The following is a 22,420-nucleotide window of genomic DNA, read 5'->3' on the forward strand; positions in this document are numbered from 1 at the left end:
CCTCCTGTATTCTCCCCCCCTCCCCGACAGCCATGCCTTCTGTATCCTCCCCCTCCTTGTCAGCCATGCCTCCTGTATCCTCCCCCCTCCTTGTCAGCCATGCCTCCTGTATCCTCCCCCCTCCCCGACAGCCATGCCTCCTGTATTCTCCCCCCTCCTTGTCAGCCATGCCTCCTGTATCCTCCCCCCCCCCCCCTTTCAGCCATGCCTCCTGTATCCTCCCCTGGATGGGTGGCCCCTGTGACCCAGGATAACAAACCCTCCATGCACAGCCTGCAGCTAGTTCCTGCACTTACTGAGTGTGAGCATGGCCACTGACTGCCTGAGGGACTGCAAGGTGAGTGATCCTCACTGTGAATATATCCCCAGTCACCAGCCATTAGCTGCAGGGCCAGCACACAGGCTCTTGGTCTGATTAAACCTTGTATGTGCAGTGCTATGGCATATGTTGGTGCTTTATGGAGGAATCCTTCTTGAAATGAAAGCTTATGAATAACTGGTCCAGGATTCCAGCTGTGGTCCAAAGACTCCTGCAGGTTTAATAGCTGAAGCTCAGGACAAAAAAGCAGAATATGTTTCACTAAAATCTCAACAGAAGTGAATGAAAATGTAATTGGCAAAATCTACACTAAAATAGCCAAGTGAAACCATAGCTGGTGTTAGTTCATTCTCAGAATCCGCTATTTTGGTCTAAATTGGGCAGTTTGGGGAATTAAAATACTATAGAATACAATATATCATTTGTAATGTATTAGCTCTAATCTTGCCTATATTTCCCCGTGTAATATGTATCTCCACATTTCCCAATCAGCTGCTGTAACACCATGTGTTTATGTTTTCAAATACACACCATAAAGTTACAATATATCCAACTATGTAACTATTTGCATAATTGGAAACTATAAGGTGCCAGTCCACCAATAATCTACCTCAAAGATTCACTTTCTGTAGTCTTTGTTTCAATATTGTGTATCAGTAAGATAAATAATACACCTGTAAATATAATATAGTGTCAAGGAAACACTCACATATCACTGAGCAATAGACTATAGCTCAAGTGGTAATAGCCTTTGGGTCCGTTAAGGCAACCCTCCCTTTCTTCTGAAGTAGGTTCTCTTTATTCTGTCCTGTATATATTTTCACAGAGAAGACAAATATGGTGCGATATTGTAGTATATCTAGAATTACTTGAAAAGTTAATACTTACAAACCAGGAGCCTGAGATAAGGCTCAAATAGAATCGCGTATGTGGTTAAGGACCACACTCTATTAAAATAGGACAAGTAAAGTGCCGTAAGTGCAAATATAAAACAATTTGTTTATTGTAAATAAAAATCCAAATATAAAAGAATATATGCATTAAACACTTATTCGGCAAAGTCCACAAAAAAAGGTATGCTCACTGTCCCCAGGACAAGTTTCTCCAGTAAATAATCGGCTTCCTCAGCTGGGTGAAAAATAAGTCTCTCTATCCCATATACAGTATATTTTGGCCTAAATTTTGCAATTGCCCTGTAATTCTCAATTTTGTGAATACACGCACAGCTATCCATATGATATTAAAACCGTGCATAAAATATTAAAATGAAAACGCAACCCCCTGACTATTTGTCCTCAACGTCCCCCCACTGAAAATGGTCTCTGTTTTTGCCGCCCTATCTTCTTCCTATCTAGTACCATCGTCAGTAAAAAGGCTTTCTACAATCATCCCTCCCGTCCTACCTCTCTGCGTCTTGAATTTAGCACAGGATCACACGTGAGCCGAGGGACAGAATGGGCAGGTAAGTATGCTGTAAAAAATACATTTGATAATTCTTGGAGCTTTCCTTAAAGGGACACTGTAGGCACCCAGACGACTTCTGCCCATTGGAGTGGTCTGGGTGCCAACTCCCACTACTCTTAACTCGGCAAGTGTAATTATTGCAGTTTTTTTTATAAACTGCAATAATTACCTTGCAGGGTTAACTCCACCTCTAGTGGCTGGCTACTAGACAGCCACTAGAGGACACTTCCTGCTTAATAGCACAGAAAACCTTTGCTAGAGTGTCGCTGGACGTCCTCACGCTGTGTGAGGACCTCCAGCGTCGCTCAGTTCCCCATAGGAAAGCATTGAAAAGCATTTCCAATGCTTTCCTATGGAGAGCTCTAATGCGCGTGCGCGGCATTAGGTTTCCTCAGCCTCAGGTTTTCCTTAGTCTCGCCCACCGGCTGACGTAATCACTGGGAGGAGCGGTGGCGAGCAGAAACCACCGCCGAGGGACATAGGCGGGTCTCAGGTTAGTGACTTGAAGGGGTTTTCACCCCTTCAGCTACCGGGGAATGGGTGGTGGGAGGGAGAGGGGACCTGCAGCGCCAGGAAAACGGATTGTTTTCCTGGCACTGGAGTTTCCCTTTAATTAATGTTTTTGAGAATCTTTTATATATTAACATTTTATAAAATCAAGACAATACAATATATACACAATATATCCCATTGTACAGCGCTACGGAATTTGCTGGTGCTATATAAATAATAAAATAATATACTAGTACAAAAATGTACTTTTTACACTGGTGATATGTATGAAACAATGGTGAGGACCGGTTCCAATTGTTAACACGGAAAGTATATGAATAATGTATTGAGCAAAAGGGAAAATTGGTTTGTTTGTTTTTTTTGTCAATCTTTCTTTTATTAAAGGCATATAAGATGGGGTACAGAAGAGAAATTGGGGGAAATGTACGAGTGATTTACAGTATAGGGTTGATACATCAATTGGCAAGATTAAGTTACATTTCCAGAATTGCGATGCCTCATTTTTTAATTTTTGTTGTTAAACTTTAGTTTGAGAATACAAGCTAGGGATCATAAGATCCGGTTGGCAACATGCTAAATTATTATAGTCAGACATTTGGTAACACATGGGTAGACAGTAAGCTGCTCACAAGTTAAAGAAACACTTTGCTCCATGAGATGCGTATATTTGATTATCACCATTTTCTACAGGTGGTCTCATCAAGCTAGGTAAACCGCCCTAGGTCACAATTGTAAGAGTTGGCTGGAGACACACTTGAGTATCACATACTTTAATGATATGGCCTCTCAGTGTAAACAGGAACTATAGGCAAACGACCCTAGACTCCAAAATTGCTAAGCAGTTATGGCTATGGTTAAACAGGCTAAATAGTTAAGTCTCAAGCCTAACCTGGTGTGCTCTATGGCTGGGTAGCAACAACATCAAATAAGTTACACATTTGGTAGCTAAATCCCTTCGAGCATATAGGTTGAGCGGTGCCAGCTGATATTAACATGTGATTACCAAACAGCATCAAGTTAAACAAATCAATCAAGCTCAGCAGGATTATGTTTAGCATTATTAATGTTTGTAGGGCAAACGTGTAGTAGATTTTTGGGGTGTATTCAATCTAACCACTAGCTTACTGTCTCGTTAGATTATGGTTTGTATATTCAGTGCTACTGTGTCTAAAGGATGCATGCTATGGTAGTAGGTAGGCAGCATATATATGATGGAGCTAGTGGGTACCCTGTGCCTGCATGATACAAGATAGGTATACGCTGACAGGTTAGGTTAACTTTTTGGCTTAGGCGGCCCAGTACCTTTTGCTAACATAAAGGGAAAGCAAGCTTATAGAGCTGCCGCTGTGTATTGCCGCTACCAAGACTAAGTATATGGTTAAGTTAAGTTACATGGGAGGTGGCCTTTGTAGCACTAGGCGAATATATAGTTACATGAATGTGAGGGTGTCCCAAGTCCTGCGTGGAGTCTAGATGTGGGTTGCAGGGGCGCTTCACCCGATGCCACTAGTGTGTTTTGGGAGGTTGACTGTTTCCTGGCCCATCGTGGTGACCGTATCGTTGTCTGTCCGGGCCCGCCAGGCGCCTTGCTCCCCGCTTTGCGGCTCTCCCGCCGTACTTCCTGGTTGCCCGTCGTCCAGGTGTCGTGTGTCTTCGGCCCGAGGCCTATGCAGGGGCCCTTGCCACATGTCCATTGACCCCATCAACAGGGTCGTGGGCCCAAGGATCAGCCGGAGCTCGGCTGTCCCCCCGGGTGTATGGGTGGCGTGGGAGGGTTACCTTCAGGTGAACCCCCAGCTCGGAAGAAGTGTACACGGGCCTGGTAACGGCGTGGTCTCCCCGTGCGGTGAGGTGCGTCGAGCGGATTGCCCGGGTTTTGCACAGGAGTGTGCCCGAATAGGCCCTTGCCTCTGCTCCTAGTAGGCACATGGGTTTTGGCGCGGCCCGTGCAGGTAGCTTCAGCCGCCTCCCATTCCTGTCTGTGATGGTGTGCTGTCTCCTCAGCATCGTCTGTGGGTGCGTTGGACGTTGAGTAGAGTTCGCTGGGTGGGTTTTGTGGTTTGCCACTGCTGTTGGCAGTTGCTTCGGCCCGTAGACTCCACGTGTCTGCTGGCTGTGGCTCACCTTGTGTGTCGCTGGAGCTCGCGGTGGTGCCGGCTCTGTGCGGGTGAGTGTCAGCTGCTTTGCAGGTACGTTTGTGTCTGCCAGTTGCTCCCTGGACGCCAGCTTCGTCCAGTTTAGCTTCAAGCTCCGCATTCCTTGCGGGCCTGGTGCACGTGGCGGCGGCCATGTTGTCTCGCTTAATGTCGTTCTGCTGTTCGCCATGCATCTCAGCTGGCGCAGTCGTGAGTAGGTTGCTTCTTTGCGTTGGACCGGGATAACCCCCCCGGGCCTGGGGCATCTGTTGGGCCGTGCCTCCAGTGTCTGGGCGAGGAGAGCGGCCGCCTCTCCCCGTTCCCATCCCCCGCAGGACGCGACTTTCCATTCTGGGCATCTGATCAGTCGAGCACTCAATAAGGGTTTCAGGTTTGCTGCCGGGTCACCTCTGTTGGTGGCTTATCCCGGATTCTTTAGGCTTCAACTTAGTGAGTTTTAACAAGAAATTGGCAAGTACAGCGGGAACCCAGCTGTTCTGCGACTTCTCAGCTTGCTGGCTTGGCCAGGCCCCCCGGAACATTGTTTTTTATGCTTTAACTCCTTAAGGACACATGACATGTGTGACATGTCATGATTCGCTTTTATTCCAGAAGTTTGGTCCTTAAGGGGTTAAAGGGACACTATTGTAACGGACCGTTTCGCTCACAAGAGGATAAAAACCGTTTAGGCGATAATCCCCTTTCCGATAGACCAGCAGCTACTGCAATCACCAACCTCCCGAACTCCAAACTGCACAAATCCCCCAACTCCCGAACAAGAGACACACGAACCCTGGAAGCAGCCGAACAGGAAAAGCAATACGAACTTGAACAGCTTACACTCCTGGCAATCGGCATACAGTCAAATTCCCCCCAAGAATGAGACAACACTTCACTTTGAGGGTTAAGCAGGAACAACACTGATTTATTCACACAACAGGCTTATAAAGGATTCTCCCATGCAAGGTAGGGATTTACAACAATTACACAATACACCAATCACACATGAGTTACCTCCCACAATGCCTCACAATCCCTCCTCTCTGCCCTGGAGATAATTGGGGAAGGAATCTAATTATCTCCCAGGACAAAGGCAAGACTCCATTATGCACGTGGTGAACACAGATACAATATTACTTTAAAATACACAGTTACTTTTTGCACATAAAACACAGACATGTAACATATCCCCAGATAGCTCAGGTCTGAGTGCACATTATTAGGTGAATGGCACTCAGACCACACTATTAGGTGAATGGCACTCAGACCACACGAATACAGTTTAATTGCCATGGAGCCAAAGTCTTTAATTACACAAATAGGCTCCATGGCATAGCTATCTGGAAAGGAGATTAAATTAGCAGCATATCACTCGGTGTCTAGTTAAAAATGTTTGGATACAGCCAAACATGTATAAGGTGCCCAGATAAAGTAATAAACACCATGCCCATAGTGTCAAAGTGAGATTAGCGATAACCTGACACACGTTTCAGTGCATAGAAGTGTGCACCTTCATCAGAGGAAACATTCGAAATGCAGTCTGTTCGATTTTATAAAGGAGTATCTCACGCGGTCTCAACTAGCAGAGCCAATGGCAGGTGCCTGCATCATCAGGTGTATGGATGGAACCTCCCTATTTGGATGTAATTAGTCGGTTGTTGACGCCCCTGTCTCATGGAGCCAATTACCTTACTTAGCCAATGAGAGTGGCATTTTTGTGTAAATGAATAATCAAAATTCAAAGGGTGTATCAAAGTTATTGAAATCATTAGTTGTTGGAATTTAGAGTTCCAACTTAGAGGAAATTGAAAGGCTATCTATAACTGTGATCGGTAACAAGTCTTAATTTACGACTAAGGATTGATCTAGGATAATATGATTCATTGTAAATGTATCGGTAGAAACATCACTATTATGAGTCCATCAAGACTGGTTAAGCTGATCAAATGATATAATCTCCCATGGGTATAGCGATCAAATTTATAAATGCTTAGTGTTTTATATATATATATATATATATATATATATATATATATATATATATATATATATATATATATATAGGGAAATCCATTTCCGTGTTTGATATATATGTTAAAGCCGATTTCCTTATTTATTTGCTAATATATGGCCAAGACTCACAGGGGGTCACATGTATAACAAATGCAAGGCACATCAATCCATCTCCGGTTCATCGCTTGATAGATTAAGCTGTGGAATTCCATATTAATAGCCAGGGTAGATTTACTTAATATAGATACCATTTGCAAGGCATATTAATCAATCCCTGAGAAGTCACTTCATGGATTCAATTATTTAGATTCTTTGATAGGAATTAAGGTTAATTTCCTTTATGTATAATGTTATATCATAATGTCTGTTGTAAATTAATGGAGGTTAGTGTAGATAGCTTGTGCAAGGCATGTGAATCAATCTATGAAACACCGCCTGATGGATTTAGTAATGACATTCTTAAGTAAGGTACATATAAAATATATAGTGATGTTTACTTCTTATACAAAGTCAATCATTATTTGTATGGTAAGTATTTGTGACTGTAGATTATTACCGGTTTGTGAATAATTATTAACTCACTCTGATGGATTGATTTGTTATACTGCATCCTTAAAGTGGTATAGTAATATTTTAAATACAAAGTATTTAGTATGTGAGGGAGGATGTGGGACATGTGTCTAGGGAAGTAAATGTGGTTAGAATAAAATAAAATTGGGTCATAGAGTTATGTAATGTTACCATAATGTCTAATGTATGTGCACACCAAAAGATACTGGTGCAAAAATTATACAGTGCTTGAGTTATGAAAAATATATGTTTATTTACGGATTATTGATCAGAAACGAACAAAGTATATGAGAATCCCTCATTTAGACCCAATGGAGATAGCGTTTCTAGTTGGTATATCCAGAAGCTCTCTCTCTCTCTCTCTGTAAGAGCTTTTTGTCAATATCACCTTTCCTGGGTCTCAATGTCACTTTTTCAATGCCGCTGAATCCCAGTCCTTCCAAGGGACCCTTGTGTTATAATTTAAGATGTCTAGAGATTGGGGTGTCGGTAAGCCTGGAGGGATTGACTGAGTTGACATGTTCCAGTATTCGATTTTTAAAGGCACGACAACTTTTACCTACATAAAGTTTTTGACAACAACAAGTCAGGAGATAAGGCAGAGATTACACACTTCCCTCTAGCCCAGGGGTAGGCAACCTTCGGCTCTACAGATGTTTTGGACTACATCTCCCATAATGCTTTTACAGCCATATTGCTGGCAAAGCATCAAGGGAGATGTAGTCCACAACATCTGTAGAGCCGAAGGTTGCCTACCCCTGCTCTAGCCATACCGATTCATACCAGCAATGGGCCCTGTGATAGGTTGAAAGCAGTCAGCTGAAACTCTCAGCCAATCACAGCCGCCTATTCTTGCTCAGGCCAATGCTTCCTCTTTAAACCACCCAGCACAGAGGAGACGGGGCTGCTGGGGACTTGTTCATTATGAAAACGGTTTAATACTAAATGGAAGGACGGCACCAGAGGACGCCACACACTATAACTACATCAGTGGGAGGAAGCAGTTACAATTTTACTGTGTCCTTTTTAATCTGTTTATTTAAATTAATATTTAATCCAAGCAGCTTGAATTCTGTGAGATCACAGGTAAATGATTAATTATCCAAAATTTTAGATTAGTAATGTTTAATCCTGGCGGCTAATCAGAATTAAATTAGATGTGTGGCAATTCATTATGCAAAGTAACTCCCAATTTGCTTCTAGGTGAAAGTATGTGTAATTCCTACATATTTCAACATCTTGACCTTAGAATGCAGCAAAAGAACAACCTGCTTAGTTTTTTTTTTATTGAAAACTAACAAAACAAATAAAAACAAAACAGGCCCGTTGGGGGAAATGTAATACATCTGGCACTGTTATGGCTTTGCCAGTCAGTGCAAATAACTGTATTATTAGCGTGTGTGTGTCTGCTGAATAATGTGACGTCCCCTCTGATACCAGCACTGTGTGTGTCTACTGAAAATGTAACCCCCCGATACCAGCTCTATGTGTGTCTGCTGAATAATGTGACGTCCCCCCCTGATACCAGCACTGTGTGTGTCTGCTGATAACGTGCCCCCCCATACCAGCACTGTGTGTGTCTGCTGATAATGTGACCCCCATACCAGCACTGTGTGTGTATGCTGATAATGTGCCCCCCCATACCAGCACTGTGTGTGTCTGCTGATAACGTGCCCCCCCATACCAGCACTGTGTGTGTCTGCTGATAACGTGCCCCCCCAGACCAGCTCTGTGTGTGTCTGCTGATAACGTGCCCCCCATACCAGCTCTGTGTGTGTCTTCTGATAATGTGCCCCCCCATACCAGCTCTGTGTGTGTCTGCTGATAATGTGACCCCACATACCAGCACTGTGTGTGTCTGCTGATAACGTGCCCCCCATACCAGCTCTGTGTGTGTCTGCTGATAATGTGCCCCCCCATACCAGCTCTGTGTGTGTCTGCTGATAACGTGCCCCCCCATACCAGCACTGTGTGTGTCTGCTGATAACGTGCCCCCCATACCAGCTCTGTGTGTGTCTGCTGATAACGTGCCGCCCCATACCAGCTCTGTGTGTGTCTGCTGATAATGTGCCCCCCCCCCCATACCAGCTCTGTGTGTGTCTGCTGATAACGTGCCCCCCCCATACCAGCTCTGTGTGTGTCTGCTGATAATGTGACCCCACATACCAGCACTGTGTGTGTCTGCTGATAACGTGCTCCCCCCCATACCAGCTCTGTGTGTGTCTGCTGATAACGTGCCGCCCCATACCAGCTCTGTGTGTGTCTGCTGATAATGTGACCCCCCATACCAGCTCTGTGTGTGTCTGCTGATAACGTGCCCCCCCATACCAGCTCTGTGTGTGTCTGCTGATAACGTGCCGCCCCATACCAGCTCTGTGTGTGTCTGCTGATAATGTGACCCCCCATACCAGCTCTGTGTGTGTCTGCTGATAACGTGCCCCCCCATACCAGCTCTGTGTGTGTCTGCTGATAACGTGCCGCCCCATACCAGCTCTGTGTGTGTCTGATGATAATGTGCCCCCCATACCAGCTCTGTGTGTGTCTGATGATAATGTGACCCCACATACCAGCACATTGAAAATGTGTCCTTCAATACTAGAAGTGTTTATATTCTCACCCCACCCCATCATTTAATAGCATTATTGTCTTGTTCTGGTTTAATAGGCTGCTGTCTAATGTTATTATTTATATGATGGCAGCACATTTCATACCACACCACCTATGAATGTATGAGATACTTTGCATAAACAACTTATTTTCTCTCTTAAATCTTTGTTAATACAAAAGATTCAGAGAGGGTGAAGGTTGGGGTGTTATCAGAGTATTACAAGGTCTGTCTTAAAAGAGGTAAAAGAAAACTCTCAGTTTAGCGGTTAGCCCCATTATATCCGAGAAGCTGCGGAATGCCAATCCTACAGATAGTACGTCTGGTTTGGAGACTGATCCCTGACAGTGCAAAGCCTAAAATCAGACCTTCTATCAGTTAAAGAGCTCATCGGCTGACAGCCTTTCCTTTTATTTTATTTTTTTCCTCATCTTATTTTAAAATAAACTGTTACGATTATAAATACAGTAAGATAATAAACATAAACCACATTGACATACAATAACACAGTTACATACATTGTTCTTCAGAAGAAGAGCACGACGGCTAACAGTCTATCAATACTTGTTGAATATAGAATACTTCGAGTTGCCCTTAATTAGTAGCCAAAGCTCTCCGATAAAGCTCTTTATGCTAACGAGTGCCGGGTTGCTCTGTTTAACGTATTGTTCCTTGTTATTCTCTTGTAGGCTTGGGATGATGCTGGCCTGTCACTTTCCACAACCAGCAATGAAGCTTGCAAGCTGTATGATGCCAGTTTGATTCAGGTATAATATCATGTAATATGTCAATGTTTCTTAGTTACAACAAATGTGACTCCATTACTTTCACTGAATACACATGCTATTATAATTTCTCTGTGTGTTTCAGTTTTTAATCTCCATTAATTTATTTTATATTGTGTCAGATGCAGGCAATTTGTACGCTTCTTCTTTACAGACACACAAAGATTATTTTAACATTGGATTGGACGTATTATGATCTTTCTTAAACCCAAGCCTCCAAATTCAACAATTAGCTCTTGAAATCTTGGTCGACTGCTTATGGTAGTTCCAGAAACACAGCTGGTGTCACATTTTAGAAATTGTAGACGTAAAAAAAAAAAAAAAAGCTTAACAACTACGGTTGAACATTCTCGCATAGCATGAGAGAAAATAGTCTTTAAATAATCACCCCATCTTTATGTCTACCAAGGGTCTTGGATACAATTATTAGTTTTCTATAACATAACGTGCCTCATAATTGTATCAAAGTAAAAAAGTGGGGGGAGTAAACATCTATTCAAGAGACTGGGGAATGATTTACGTAATTTGTGGTGTTTATTCACTAACACAACTTAAACTTTAGACCAAAATTGCAACATTGAATATATTTCCCAATGTTTAAATTTGATTATCCTATTTAGTAGTTGATTTTGGAATCCAATGAATTATTAAGGTCTTTGATCTGGGCTTCCATGTGAATAAACAGATTTACAGGAACTCAGCGTCTTATTCACATGGTAAAGGGTGAATAGGTAGTGTTCAGGGTGAACGGTACAATTCTCATGTGGAACATACATATTCTTGTTATTCTCGTGGTGAACTGGCAATTTCTGTGGTTGAATACAAACATTCACTTTGCCAGAGGCAGATTCTCAGAGTTTAATGGTGACTGGACAAAAGCTAAGGGGGACAAAACTTAGGGGTAAACAGAAAAAATGCCTGTAAATATTATGAGACTGTGGGATATTGGGAATAGCATTAATGAGGGAATTGGGTAGCAACCTTGGAGGACACCAGGAAAAGGACTATGGGTGCTAGATCATATAAGGATCATATAGCCCAGCGTTTCTCAAACATTTACAGAGAAGTACCCCTGCAGGTCTAAAAAAAGTACACCTGCCTTGAGAAAGTAATTTCTTTTGATTTAAATTCCAAATGAAACTTGTAGACACTGATATTTACATTATAAAAGTCACAAAATGAAAATATAATAGATAATAATCTATACACACAGAGGACACAGATACGCACAGAGTACAACTGACACACACACAAACACATATACACATAGTGGAAACTGACACACACACAAACACATATACACATAGTGGAAACTGACACACACACATTTACACACAGACAGGGCCGGTGCTAGGATTTTTAGTTACACAGGCGAAGATGCATTTTGGCGCCCCCAACCCTCATTAAAAAAAAAAAAAAAAAAATGCATCTTCACCTGTGTGTCTTTCCTCCCAAGCCACAGGCACACAGGCATCATTTTTCAGTCACACAGTCAAAGTCATACAGGTACACTGTCATACAAAGACAGAAATAATCATGCAGAGACATACAAGCAGAGACATACATGCAAACAGAGACATGCAGGCATATAAAGACATACATGCATACAGAGGCATACTGTCATACAGACACATACATACAGACAGGCATACAGAAACATACATACAAAGACATTCAGGCACACACATACATACATACAGGCATAAATAAACATACATACATACAGAGACATACAGGCATGCAGACACATACATACATACAGATACATGCATGCATACAGAGACCTAACATCATACAGACACATACATATATATAGGCATACAGACACGTACATACAGACAGGCATACAGAAACATACATACAAAGACATTCAGGCACATACAGACAGGCATACAGGCATAAATAAACATACATACAGAGACATACAGGCATGCAGACACATACATACATACATACAGGCATACAAAGACATACACACATACAGATACATGCATGCATACAGAGACATAACGTCATACAGACACATACATATATACAGGAATACAGAGACATATAGGCATACAGACACATACATACATACAGAGGCATACCGTCATACAGACACATACATACATACAGAGGCATATCATCATACAGACACATACATACATACAGAAACATGCATACAAAGACATACAGGCATACAGAGACACACACATACGTACATACAGAGACATAAAGGCATACAGTTACATACATGCATACAGAGACATATATACAGACATTCAGAGACAAACATACATCCAGTTACATACATGCATACAGAGTCATACAGAAACATACGTACAAGACATACAGGCATACAGACACATACATACATACATACATACAGAGGCATACCGTCATACAGATACGTACATACAGACAGGCATACAGAAACATGCATACAAAGACATACATACAGACATACAGAGACATAAAGGAATACAGTTACATACATGAATACAGAGACATATATACAGACATTCAGATACAAACATACATCCAGTTACATACAAACATACAGAGACATACAAACATACAAAATTACATACTTACATCTGTTAAAGCGTGTCCCTGGGGTGCATGCTGCCCGGCTCCTTGGAGTCCTGTCCTGCAGCCCAGCCTCATCACTGGGCGCCAGCCGCGCTGTGTGATCCACAGGGAGCAGGGATATATGATGTCATATCCCCGCCCCCTCCTCTCCACACAGCCTGCGGCAGACAGCTGGGTAGGGTGGGCGGGCGGAGGCTGGTGGACGGGTGGAGGCTTGGATCCGCGGGCGGAACGGTAAGGGCTGCGCTCGGCCACGCTACGAGTATTAACCGGCTGGAGGGGAGCGCAGTGCGCTTCCCTCCTTCCGGTCAGCCTGATTTTGCGCCCCCCAGCGCCGGTGCGCCCTAAGGCGGCCGCCTGGGCCGCCTTATGGTAGCGCCGGCCCTGCACACAGAGAACACTGACACACACATTTATAGTTGCATACAGAGGCCACTGACACACATTTATACTCAGTGAACACTGACACACACATTTACGCACAGTGGAAACAGACACACACATTTACACACAGAGGACACTGACACACACATTTACAGTTGCACACAGAGGACACTGACACACATTTATTTTAAATTCTTTATTTTTCATGCCAGAGAAATAAAACATTTATACCGGCTATGCCACAACAGCGAAAAAATTAAATAAAATAGGAGAGGAACAGTGCTACAGTACTGATCACAGGGGAGAATAGAGCTGCACACCTGAGGGGAAGGGTAACCCTCAAACCCTTCAAAGAATGGAGAGAACAAGATACAACAAATACAGGGTGCGCTAAGTAGGACAATGAGAGATAATAAACAAAAATAAGCAATAATATAAAGAGTCTCTTAGAGTACAGCGAAGACCTGGAGTGTATATTCTTCAGTCCTCGCTTTGAATCCTCAGTGGTAAATATGAAATACAAAAGAAAAAATAGAGACCAATAATGAAAAACCGTTTTAGGAAAGCTGGATCACGAACAACATAGAAGTAGAGAAGTGCCAACTCACAATTCAAAGAGCTATGCCCAGCTCTAGGTAAAACAGCATACAGTGGTATTTAATACTCCCCACATGTAGGATATAACTGGACACTTGGAGGTGTATCCTCAAGACGTCTTACAGCATTCCAGATAAGTGTCAGCATATAAAATACATAAAAGGGAGAAAAACCCAATGGTGCAATAACGTAGGTTAACTGCAACTACAGACAACACTGAGGTCCTAAGAGTGCCAACTTACAATTGGGAGAGCTATAACCAGCTCTGAGTAAAACAGCATACAGTGGTATTTAATACTCCCCACATGTAGGATATAACTGGACACTTGGAGGTGTATCCTCAAGACTTCTTACAGCCTTCCAGATGCCACAACAGCGAAATGCGATTTTGCAACTTGGCTTTTCATGTGACATGATGAAATTGCATACATTTTTTAACATTAAACATGTTTGAACAACGTATATCGAGAGAAAGGTTAGCAGGGGCCTATGAGGCTTTCACAGAGATTGATACGTTGTGGGGTATTACAAAAGGATTGGTATAAAGTCAAGAGGTAAAGCTCAATGTTAGTAGGACAGATAAATGAAACTCACTGTTATACTGGTTGGGTGAGGACCAGGGAGTTTACAGATTATAATTATATCACTGAGGAAACGTGGAGCAAAGTGTTCAGGGAGAACTATGGACCTTGATAAGGTAATCTTGGAGGTGGTAATACAGATGGTGATGTGTGTTTAGATTAGCTTATACACATTGCTTTGTTAGGTACCCCTAACCTAGGGAGGTATCGGGGGGGGGGGGGGGATAGGATCGATAGAGCCAACACGACTTCCAGGTAGAGTCAGGTGGTGGGGCGATCTTCGGATCCAGCTCTTGGGATGAATGGTGCCACTGTATTGGGGTGTCAGGCCCACAGGAAACGGACACACATTTACACACAGAGGTCACTGACACACACACATTTACACACAGAGGACATTGATACACACACATTTACACACAGGCAACTGACACACATACACACAAAGGACACTGACACACACATTTATAAACAGAGGGCACTGACAGACACACTCACTGATGTAATGAACACTGACACACAAACCCCGCATACACACAATTTCCCAGACAGGCACACACACACACTCATTGACAGACACATACACATTCTCTCATAAACACTAACAAATTTTTATTTAAGACCACCCAGCCTGCATAGGAGAGCTAAAGTGGATCCTTTCCCTGGGGTCCAGTGTTGGGCTGCAGTCATCTTTGTGCTTTTCCAACAAGCACTGCTCCCTCATGCCCTGTTTAGTGATGCCGAGGCCAAAGTGACATTTTAACTCAACTCCCGGCTTCACCAAAGGGTGTGCGAGGGAGCAATGCTGGAAGATCGTGAAGAGTAGTCTCTATTGTTCCTTAGCCCGTTACACGTACCATGGTTTGAGATACTAGGATGTATAATACAGGAAAAATGTGCGGTAGATAGTTAATATTAAAGATCTGTGACTTTTTGAGTGAGTACGATGGTTCCTAAATCTCATACATTTTATAAACATTTAAATCTGTGTTTTAAAGTCAGCAATTTTATTTAGCATGCGTCTGCTGATGGCAGCTCTGATTTACCTGTCTGAGACTTCGTAAAACCTTTGTCCCAACTTCTTATCTTCCAACAAGTTTAACAACTTAACAATCTCTATGAAATCTGGCCTGGTGTCATTTTACACAGCTACGCAATATGTTAAATTACTTTTTGTGGTCATTTGGAGCCCTTGATGAATACTTTATATCTTATTGCAGATGTTTTCTCAGACCTAATACCACTAAAGTGAGAACTCAAATTTTAGGTGGAAAATATTAGCACTGAAACAATTCTCTAAGCCAGCTTTGGTTTCAGTTCAGCTGCACTGGCTTTAAATGTGAAATTCACTTTGCTCCTAATTATCACCGTAGTAAATAGTAATGTGTATGCGTGTATATTCAATCTGTGGTATTATCCACAATGAACAATAAATGGTAACATTTCTGTTGTCAGTATGCCACATGGACAAATGATGCCACCCTGGGAGGAATCGAGGGATGTATTTCCAGAATAAAAGCTGCTGATCCGAACTTTGGTAGGTAAAAATGTTGTAGCATGGCCATAGAATACTTTTTCTATATAAATAATAAGGAATAGAGAAAATCTGCTAATCATCAAATCGCAATAATTTGTTCGTAAAGTTAGATACACATTCGTTTTCTCACATCAAAGTAGAAATGGAGTGTTTCATGACGGTAAATAATTTGTAATATTTTGGCACTAGACGAAAACGATAACAAGGTTATTTTAAGACAAGTAATGTTTCTTGAAGTTGTTACAGACTTTATTGATCACAGTAGTTAAAATATTACTGTGTGTGGATACTTGAATCACATGTTGCTAGCATGTTATGGGTATTGTCTCTTTTTGTCAAACTATTTATAAATGATTTCACCAAAGCCCATTCTGTCTGTCACCAGTTTAATAATTGGGAAGATGAATTTCTTTAATATATAGCCAACATATTTGTATGTAGTTTACACTACAGTTAAACAAATTATTCTAAAATCTAAAACTATTAAAATTGTAGTTTGAAGTTTGCACACCATTTAAATTCTTAGTTCTAAAAGCATGGAATAATTATTTTACATTCATGTCTTGCATAATCCTTTAAAATAATTAAGTGGTGTGATTCCGAACTGTAACTTATCATTTCATCTATATTTTTGCATAATGAACATTAGAATCTTTTTAAACCAGTTCCCAGTGTAATAAATATAACACTTGTCTATTCTTGCTAGAAACATAATAATAATAGTAATAATAAAAAAAACCTTGTCATTTGAATCACTTTATTGTTCCACGCAGTTATGGGTCACGTTCTACACAATGGTCTGGAGCTGATTGGAACCGGTCGTTCAGCATTGATTGACAAGGATCTGGCTAATTCATTAAAGATAATGGGTGAACTTTCAAAGTCACAGGCGTTGACTGATAGGGAGAAGTTGCATGTTGCTGCCATACAGACATTCGCAAAAGGGTAACTTGTAAAATGTAATGAACTGTTTTCCATGTTGTCTTTTCATTTCATTTTTTTGTCGTTTTGTATTGCAAAGAAGTCTAAGTACTGTAAGAAAGCATGCATTCTATAAAGAACATTATGAAAATGTGTAAAAACGTAAACTAAAGACTGGGCAGATGTTACTTTCATACTCAAATACTATTAGCAGTCCATGATTAGGCAGAAAGAGGCTAAGCAAGTTATAGGAGCTTCTAAATCTCACACATAAGAGATAATAGCACAGTCAGTAAAAAAGGGGACAAAACATTTTTAGATACATAAATTAGAAAAGGAAAGTAAAACAAGGATTAGTTAGATTAAAAACAAAAGAAGGAAGGTATGTAGAAGAGGATAAAGGTCTAGCTGACTGCCTCAATGAATATTTTTGTTCAGTATTTACAGATGAAAATTAAGGAAATGGGCCTCAGTTAGGAAAAAGGACAAATTAGTCATTTGTTACATGTGAGTTTACAGAGGAAGAGGTTCTATTTCAACTGTCAAAAGTAAAGACAAGTCAATGGGACCTGATGGAATACACCCAAAGCTATTAAAATAGCTTAGTGGTGTACTAGCAAAACCATTAACGGATTTATTAAATTAATCATTGTTAACAGTAGTCCCAGAAGATTGGAAGTTAGCGAATGTTGTGCTTATTCACAAGAAAGGTAATAGGGAGGAGTCGGGCAACTATAGGCCAGTAAGCCTAACTTCAGTAGTGGGGAAAGTGATGGAAACCATGTTAAAGGATAGGATTGTTGAACATCTAAAAATACATGGATTCAAGATCAGAGACAACATGGGTTTACTTCAGGGAGATCATGCCAAACTAATCTTATTGATTTTTTTTATTGGGTAACTAAAATTATAGATCAGGGTGGTGCAGTAGACATTGCTTACCTAGATTTCAGTAAGGCTTTTGACAATGTTGCACATAGAAGGCTTATCAATAAACTGCAATATTTAAGTTTGGATTCCAATATTGTTGAATGGGTAAGGCAGTGGCTGAGTGACAGGCAACAGAGGGTTGTAGTCAATGGAGTATATTCAAAGCATGGGCTTGTCACCAGTGGGGTACCTCAGGGATCTGTACTTGGACCCATTCTCTTTAATATTTTTATTAGTGATATTGCAGAAGGTCTTGATGGTAAGGTATGTATTTTTGCTGATGATACTAAGATATGTAACAGGGTTGATGTTCCAGGATGGATAAGCCAAATGGCAAATGATTGAGGTAAACTAGAAAAATGGTCAGAGTTGTGGCAGCATTTAATGTGGATAAGTGCAAGATCATGCATCTTAGACGTAAAAACCCAAGGGCAGAGTACAGAATATTTTATAGAGTCCTAACCGCAATATCTGAGGAAAGGGATTTAGGGGTGATTATTTCTGATGACTTAAAGGTAGGCAGACAATGTAATAGAGCAGCAGGAAATGCTAGCAGAATGCTTGGTTGTATAGGGAGAGGTATTAGCAGTAGAAAGAGGGAAGTGCTCATGCCATGGTACAGAACACTGGTGGGACCTCACTTGGAGTATTGTACACAGTACTGGAGACCGTATCTTCTAAAGGATATTGATACTTTAGAGAGAGTTCACAGAAGGGCTAGTAAACTGGTTCATGGATTGCAGGATAAAACATATAAGGAAAAGTTAAAGGAGCTTGGAGGAAAGACGAGACAGGGGTGTTATGATAGAAACATTAAAAAACATAAAGGGAATCAACACAGTAAAGGAGGAGACTATATTTAAAAGAAGAAAAACTACCACAACCAGAGGACATAGTCTTAAATTAGAGGGGCAAAGGTTTAAAAATAATATCAGGAAGTATTACTTTACTGAGAGGGTAGTGGATGCATGGAATAGCCTTCCAGCTGAAGTGGTAGAGGTTAACACAGTAAAGGAGTTTAAGCATGCGTGGGATAGGCATAAGGCTATCCTAACTATAAGATAAGGCCAGAGACTAATGAAAGTATTTAGAAAAATGGGCAGACTAGATGGGCCGAATGGTTCTTATCTGCCGTCACATTCTATGTTTCTATGATTCCCAACGCACAATTAAATCGGAAGATGCTAATACCAATAAGAGCATTAAGTAAAGCAAATAGCATTACTTAAATAGATTCAGTAGTTTGAGGAGGATTCCACGGCTGTTTATCCCATGTGGTTACTGAATTTTTACTTGGTTGATAAACATCCTTTTTTTTTTTTTTTTTGAGGTGTAAACACCCTGTCCCAGACTAGAACTATCAGTTGTTTTACTTGATGTCCAATCTAGGACTTGGTAAGATACTTGTAATGTGTTATTAACTATTTAAAGCAGGATGGAGTGTGATCTTCTATAAGACATGGCAGGAAGTGAGATGTGCAGAGTGATTCCCCCAATCTACAGAAACTGAGAACATTCTGTTTAAAACATCATTTTTATTGTTTGTAGAGTTAAAACTATTCTTGAATAAATCATGCACATTTTTATTAAGCTTTCTTTCCATAGCCACCTTTATTGTTATAACATCTGTATATTTTTAAATGTCTGCTCTGACTGCTAGCTGATACATTTTTTGTTTTTTCTTCTAGAAATCTCCCTAAGGCGGGTGATCTCTGGGAGGCGATTTTATTGACGCACCCAACAGATCTCTTAGCCATAAAGTTTGCTCACGATACATATTTCTATCTCGGATACAGAACACAAATGAGAGATTCTGTAGCCCGCGTCCTTCCATACTGGACCCCTAAAGATCCCTTGTGCAGGTAGGTAAACCTTTCACGATTTCTTCCACCGGCAATGGACCTGCTCACTTTTATTATCTTTTCAACAATAAAAATATTCACATTATAATTAGTATTTATCAAGTGACCGCATATTCTGTAGCGCAGTACAATCAAGGCAAAGGACAACACAGTACATGGACAAACACAAAAGTTAGAGCTGATTCTGCCGGGAGCTGAGAGCTAGTGATCAAAGCACTTTTATACAAAGTAATTGGCTAGATATCTGCAGCCTACAATCTAAAGGTTTATAGCAGGGAGTTGAGGCAGCAAGCGGGGGGAATGGATGAAGATGGCCAAAAAGAATTCAAGTAAATTTGCAGCTACTGTGAAAATGTAAAAAGAAATGAGAAAGTAATTAAGCAAGATATCAAGTAGCTGGAGATGCGTGCTATAAAGCCATCATAATATTGACAATTGATAATATGTCACATTATTCAAAGGAAGGATAGTTTATGGGTCCAGATTTATTCATTTCCTGTTAGGACGATCCATGCCTTGCACATTCATGTTATGTACTGCCCCTCTCCACTCCATAATGAATGTCTCTGTGGGACTCCTATAACTTACAACTCTCAAACTTTACCCCTCTGTCGGTCTCTATAGTTGCTTCCTTCTTCGTTTAGGATTTAATTCAAAGTTCTCATGCTTACCTGCAAAGCTCTCCATAATTCTGCCCCTGCTTATATCTCCTCCCATATTAGCAGATATTCCCCAGCTTGGCCTCTTCGTTACGCCGACGACTTGTTACTGTCCTGTTCTCGTACCCGCACCCCAAACACTCGCCTGCAAGTATTCTCTCAGGCTGCTCCTTCCTTATGGAATACCCTCCCGCAGGACATCCAACTGTCCCCAGCTCTGCAGTCCTTAAAAAAAAAAAACTAAAAATACACGTGTTTAGAAAAGCCCATCTGTTCTCCTCTACTCATTTCTAACCACCCTTGTCTGCTGTCTCCCATCTACTGTGCCTCCTCCCAAACACCCCAACGTGCCTTTAGGTATACACCTATCATTTGATCCCTCACTTCCCTCTCTGTATTTGTCCATCATCCTTTTAGATTGTAAGCTTGTTTGGTCAAAGACCCTCTTATCTATCTATGTATGTTGAACATTTTTTTTTGTTTCACCTATTGTGCAGTGCTGTAGAATATGTTGGCATTATATAAATAATTATACTGGCTTAAGGCAGTAGAATGCTGAATTTCAGTTGGGGAGATTTGGCCTCAAATTTGAAATTCACTTTGGGTTCTGTACGATTCTTACTTTTATGAATAACCTTGAATGTGTGTCGCTGGCCATTGAGAGCTGGAGTTGGACATTCTTGATCTAAAAGTACTCTTTGTGGCCAATTTCTAGCCCTGCGGCTGCTGTGGATTGTAGTCTGAAACACGATAATGAGCTGACTCCTATGCCTTCTTATTGGCTAGTGAACCTGTCTTCTCATATGTAGTACAATAGTCCTCCTTCTCCCACATCACCGTCTGTACCCAGCATCTATTGCCAAGTTACCATAGTTACCATAGTGACACCACTGTCTTATTATATTGGCTGTAACTTTACTTGTGCTTTACCCCATGTGCCCGGGTGCTCTGAAAACCGCTGGGTTTCACGTCCTGTTTCTAATCGCTGGTACCACAGCGTCAAGCCATGGTAATGCGCCCAAGAGGTAGGTTAGACTGCTTCATAACTGAGCGAGCTGTTTGGACACCTTGAGGGGATTGTACAGCTTGAAATGTTGCTCTTTAATTTGCGCACAGGATAGAAAAACATCTGTTTGGCAAGAGGATGTCCCATTTAGTCTTCTAGTATGCTCGTGTTTACAGACCTGCTCACTCAGGGATTATGTGAACTGTAGTCAAACCGCAATTGGCAGAGGCAGAATTGCTGTACACTCTTAGATACTCCCATTAACGATTTACTTAATTAGTTTTAATGAGCTCTATTAATTGTATCCACTGGAAAAGCGGACTGCACTCAGAGCCGTGTTATTCTGTTCCTTTTCCAGTTACATCAGAGGCATGCACTCTTTTGGGCTTCTTGAAACAAACTTTTATGACGAAGCTCTGAAGGTGGCTAGTGAGGTAAAAATAAAAACAATCTATTCGTTTATTAATGTGAATTTATAGTTGTTTTGCTCTTCTTATGCTGTTTAGTCAAATAATTCTATGTAAGTTCCAATCAAAATAAATTCTGCATTATTAATTTACCGTATATCTTGGCATAGAAGTGTGGTGACGCTTATTGTCTACATTTCAATATAAGGGATTGTTTGCTGAACCTACCCTTAATTTTTAGCAAAGATAATCAGCAATTGTTTAAATTTTACATTTAACATAATTTCATGCTATCTTCAAGAATCAAGTATTTCACAAAATGACCATTGTGCCAAATTTACATGTTTTTGTGTACAAATTAAGTAGTTGAATTATAATATTATTTGTGTGTACTATATTAATGTTTTATATTTCACATCTTAGACTATTAAAGGAGCGCTATAGGGTCAGGAACACAAACATATATTTATGGCCCTCTAGTGTTAAAACCACCATCTATCCCCCCTGGCCCCCTCTTGCCACCTTAAATATAGTAAAATCTTACTTGTATTCAAGTCT

The 22,420-nt window shown here is 41.1% G+C and overlaps 1 protein-coding gene across 1 annotated transcript in view; it reads left to right on the forward strand.

The window, feature by feature from the left end:
* The first annotated feature begins 228 nt into the window (after nucleotides 1–228).
* Nucleotides 229–22,420, forward strand: part of TTC38 (tetratricopeptide repeat domain 38) — a 31,080-nt gene continuing 8,888 nt past the window's right edge. Inside the window, exons 1-6 of the mRNA XM_063446754.1 lie at nucleotides 229–337; nucleotides 10,309–10,386; nucleotides 15,996–16,077; nucleotides 16,851–17,022; nucleotides 19,617–19,790; nucleotides 21,814–21,889. Of these exons, the coding sequence (XP_063302824.1) occupies nucleotides 308–337; nucleotides 10,309–10,386; nucleotides 15,996–16,077; nucleotides 16,851–17,022; nucleotides 19,617–19,790; nucleotides 21,814–21,889 (612 nt within the window). The 5' untranslated portion in view covers nucleotides 229–307. The remainder of the gene's footprint in view (nucleotides 338–10,308; nucleotides 10,387–15,995; nucleotides 16,078–16,850; nucleotides 17,023–19,616; nucleotides 19,791–21,813; nucleotides 21,890–22,420) is intronic.

Source organism: Pelobates fuscus, chromosome 3, assembly GCF_036172605.1.
Source record: "Pelobates fuscus isolate aPelFus1 chromosome 3, aPelFus1.pri, whole genome shotgun sequence".
NCBI lineage: Eukaryota > Metazoa > Chordata > Amphibia > Anura > Pelobatidae > Pelobates > Pelobates fuscus.